At 37.4% G+C, this 1,927-nt stretch overlaps 1 protein-coding gene across 1 annotated transcript in view; it reads left to right on the forward strand.

The window, feature by feature from the left end:
• The window catches only part of PPIL2 (peptidylprolyl isomerase like 2), a gene marked incomplete at its 5' end in the record, with an annotated part of 74,295 nt that overhangs the window by 19,089 nt on the left and 53,279 nt on the right, over positions 1-1,927 (forward strand). The window contains one exon of the mRNA XM_009639877.2: positions 1,343-1,432. Within this exon, the coding sequence (XP_009638172.1) occupies positions 1,343-1,432 (90 nt within the window). The remainder of the gene's footprint in view (positions 1-1,342; positions 1,433-1,927) is intronic.

Below are 1,927 nucleotides of genomic sequence, written 5' to 3' on the forward strand. Positions count from 1 at the left end.
GCATTTTTATTTGTGTTTTGTGAACATTTGTGTGAACTCAGCTGGAATTTTAGGTGTGACTTTTTTGCATAATCCTTACTGTAAAAGCAAGGTTTATTTATTTCTCTGTAGCAAATAAATCCTTCAATTAATGCATCCATATCCAGTGTGGTAAAAAGTCTGAACACTGAAACATCTGCTTTTTGAAATCTGTTGATGGGAAATTTGAGTACAACCTTCAGGTACTGAGAGAGGAACAAGCGGAAACCATTGCAATCAAGAAAAGGCTGGATTCATCACATTTTTGAAAACTTGCTCTGTTGTAGTTGAACTGTCTTCATTCCAGCTGTGACAGCGGGCAAGATTAGGTTATAATAGAAAGTATTTTCTGTACCTTCTGGAAGCATGATGCTTTGATTGCTGTGGTTAAAAGGCAAGAATGAGTTTAAGAGTCATCTTTGTTAAATGCTTGCCGATACTGTAAAACTCTTACTCAGTCTGCTACAATTTATAACACCAGACTCCCTAAACAAGCTGTGCCAAGAGGGTCTTTCTTATGTGGTGTACCAATTGACACAATAGCTTATATCAGTTTGTTATGAGCACAGAATTAATTTATGGACTTCTGGAGGTACTAGAAAAATATTACCACTTTCATCTGAGAACAGAGGACATTGGGGTGAATAAGACAGATTCAGGTTTTTCACAGGTAGACCTCCATAGTCATGTCTCTGCGTGATGTATTTGTTCATAATGACAAAGCACTTATTCCATATTGATTCTCACTATGAAATAACACACTGCTGCTTTGTTGAGCATCATTTAATTTTCTCAGGTGAACAGAAGTGTGGCTGCAGACTAGGTGCAGCAGTTGGGGTGGACAGAGTGTGAGGGGCTAATGCAACTCTGCTGTTGTACGAGCTGGTCTGGGACGTGCATGCCTCCCCAAGGGGTGCTGACAGTGGAGGAGATATGGACGCCCTGTTAAAGCTGCCTGCCTTACACTATCTGTAAAATACTTAGAAAACTGCAAGCAAGATTTTTTTATTTTGGCAGTACTTTCATGAATAATTTGGTTACAGTGATATGCATAACTATGGAATGGAGACCGCAAGGTGTTGTTTTTTTTTTTTAAAAAAAAACCACACAAAACTGGCAAGTTTTCCAGGATGAAAGGCAAAAGCTTCTCATCTGCTAAAGCACACAGTGAAAATATTGCAGCTGCCAATTGAGAATGAAGGGTGAAATTGTTTTATTTATCATTTGTACTTTAAGATTTTATTGGTATTACATAATATTTACTTGTAATATTCACACATTAGAATAAAATTTTTAATATCTGTGACTTTTGCCTGGCTGTTAGGCAGTGGAGCAGCTGAACATAAAACCAAAGAGCTACAAGGATCTTTTGACAGATGAGCCCTTCACTCGGCAAGACATTGTGACACTGCAGGTAAACTTTTTCCTCTTTTACATGTCTTATAGTACAGCTTTTTTGCAGAGGATGAAATGTTGCTGTGTTATAGCAGGAATCTAGAATAATTGAACAGAGAAACATTTTCTGTGTGTGTGTCTTGGAGACAGGTAGAAGGTGAACTGCTGTATTTTCTTTGTTATTCAGATGAGCCACAAAGATGCCATGTAACTTAGAGCTTGACAAATCTCTAGAGTGATTATGTGCCCTGTAGGTAAGCAGATTGGTCAACTTTGTAAAGTGAAGGAGAGAAAAAAAGGTGCACAGAAAAAGTCAAGGATGCTGTGTAAAAATGTGAATTTTGACAAAGGTATTTGCAGTTGCTCACTATTTCACTGTATCCAACTGAATATAAGATCTTGTGCATAATTGTAAGTTTCAGGTATGAAATCTGATCATCAGCATCAGATTTTGGTTCTTTTTCTGTTAATCTTACTTGAAAAATTGCTGTGACACCTCTGATTTATTGTGAGA

This window comes from Egretta garzetta, unplaced genomic scaffold, assembly GCF_000687185.1.
Source record: "Egretta garzetta isolate BGI_Z169 unplaced genomic scaffold, ASM68718v1 scaffold25, whole genome shotgun sequence".
In the NCBI taxonomy this organism is placed as follows: domain Eukaryota; kingdom Metazoa; phylum Chordata; class Aves; order Pelecaniformes; family Ardeidae; genus Egretta; species Egretta garzetta.